At 40.9% G+C, this 951-nt stretch overlaps 1 protein-coding gene across 1 annotated transcript in view; it reads left to right on the top strand.

Moving 5' to 3' along the window:
- Positions 1 to 951, top strand: part of LOC101848678 (protein GPR107) — a gene marked incomplete in the record, with an annotated part of 23,607 nt that overhangs the window by 15,699 nt on the left and 6,957 nt on the right. Inside the window, 1 exon segment of the mRNA XM_013086115.2 lies at positions 330 to 447. Coding sequence (XP_012941569.1) covers positions 330 to 447 — 118 coding nt within the window.

Genomic DNA, 951 nt, shown 5'->3' with positions numbered 1-951 from the left:
AATAATAATAATGGTAATATAATAATGTCATAATAATAATATTATTATCATAATACTAAACTAAGACTAACAAAAACCTAAAAAGCACTGTCGTGTTTCGCACGCTCATTTGACCTCATGCAGTTGCGGGCGCAGTGAAACTTGTACTCAACTAAAACTAACCCCAACTAAAAAGAAAACCCACTGTTGTATTTTGCACACTCATATGACCTTATGCAGTTGCGAGCGCCGTAAAACTCTTACCCCCCTCCCCCCAAAAAAACAAACAAACAAACAAACAAAACAAAACCCACCCCATAAACCACTGTTGTGTTTCTGCCCCCCCCCAGCATGCGAGGCGCCCTCATGTTCCTGACCATCCTGCTGATCGGTGCGGGCTGGGTGTTCATCAAGCATGTGTTCACCGATCGTGAGAAGAAGCTGTTCCTGATCGTTATCCCCCTACAGGTAATAATACATTTTATAAAAGTACATTTTTATTGATCGCAGAAGGACAATTTGGTTTGCAATGGCAAAAATACATAAATCATCATCATCCAGTGCCAGATCTGCGACAGACATCGGCAATCATGGTTCTCCATTCATTCCTTTGCTCGGATGTTCTTAAAAAAGCTACGTTTCACTGATCTTTCCCTGTTACATTTTTGTTTAGGTTCCCCAAGTTTGTTGTTCTGAGCCTACCCCTGCCTTTTTTGCCTTCAATTTTGCCAGTGAGAGCTAGATGTTCAAGACCTTTATGTCTATTCAGATGTCCCAAAACCCATACATAAATACTAAATTATAAATACATACGTTCAGAAATACATACGTTCATAAATACACAGTTTTACACCAATACATAACAATTTCACAACCGTGCTGTTTCTGGTCGCCACTGTGCAGTGCCCTGTTTGTTGAGCTTGTTTTGTCGTGTCTTGCTCAAGGACACACCCCAGTGACCACTCACTCCCC

This window comes from Aplysia californica, unplaced genomic scaffold (assembly GCF_000002075.1).
Source record: "Aplysia californica isolate F4 #8 unplaced genomic scaffold, AplCal3.0 scaffold00436, whole genome shotgun sequence".
Taxonomy (NCBI): domain Eukaryota; kingdom Metazoa; phylum Mollusca; class Gastropoda; order Aplysiida; family Aplysiidae; genus Aplysia; species Aplysia californica.
This window is presented reverse-complemented; position numbering and strand designations above follow the sequence as displayed.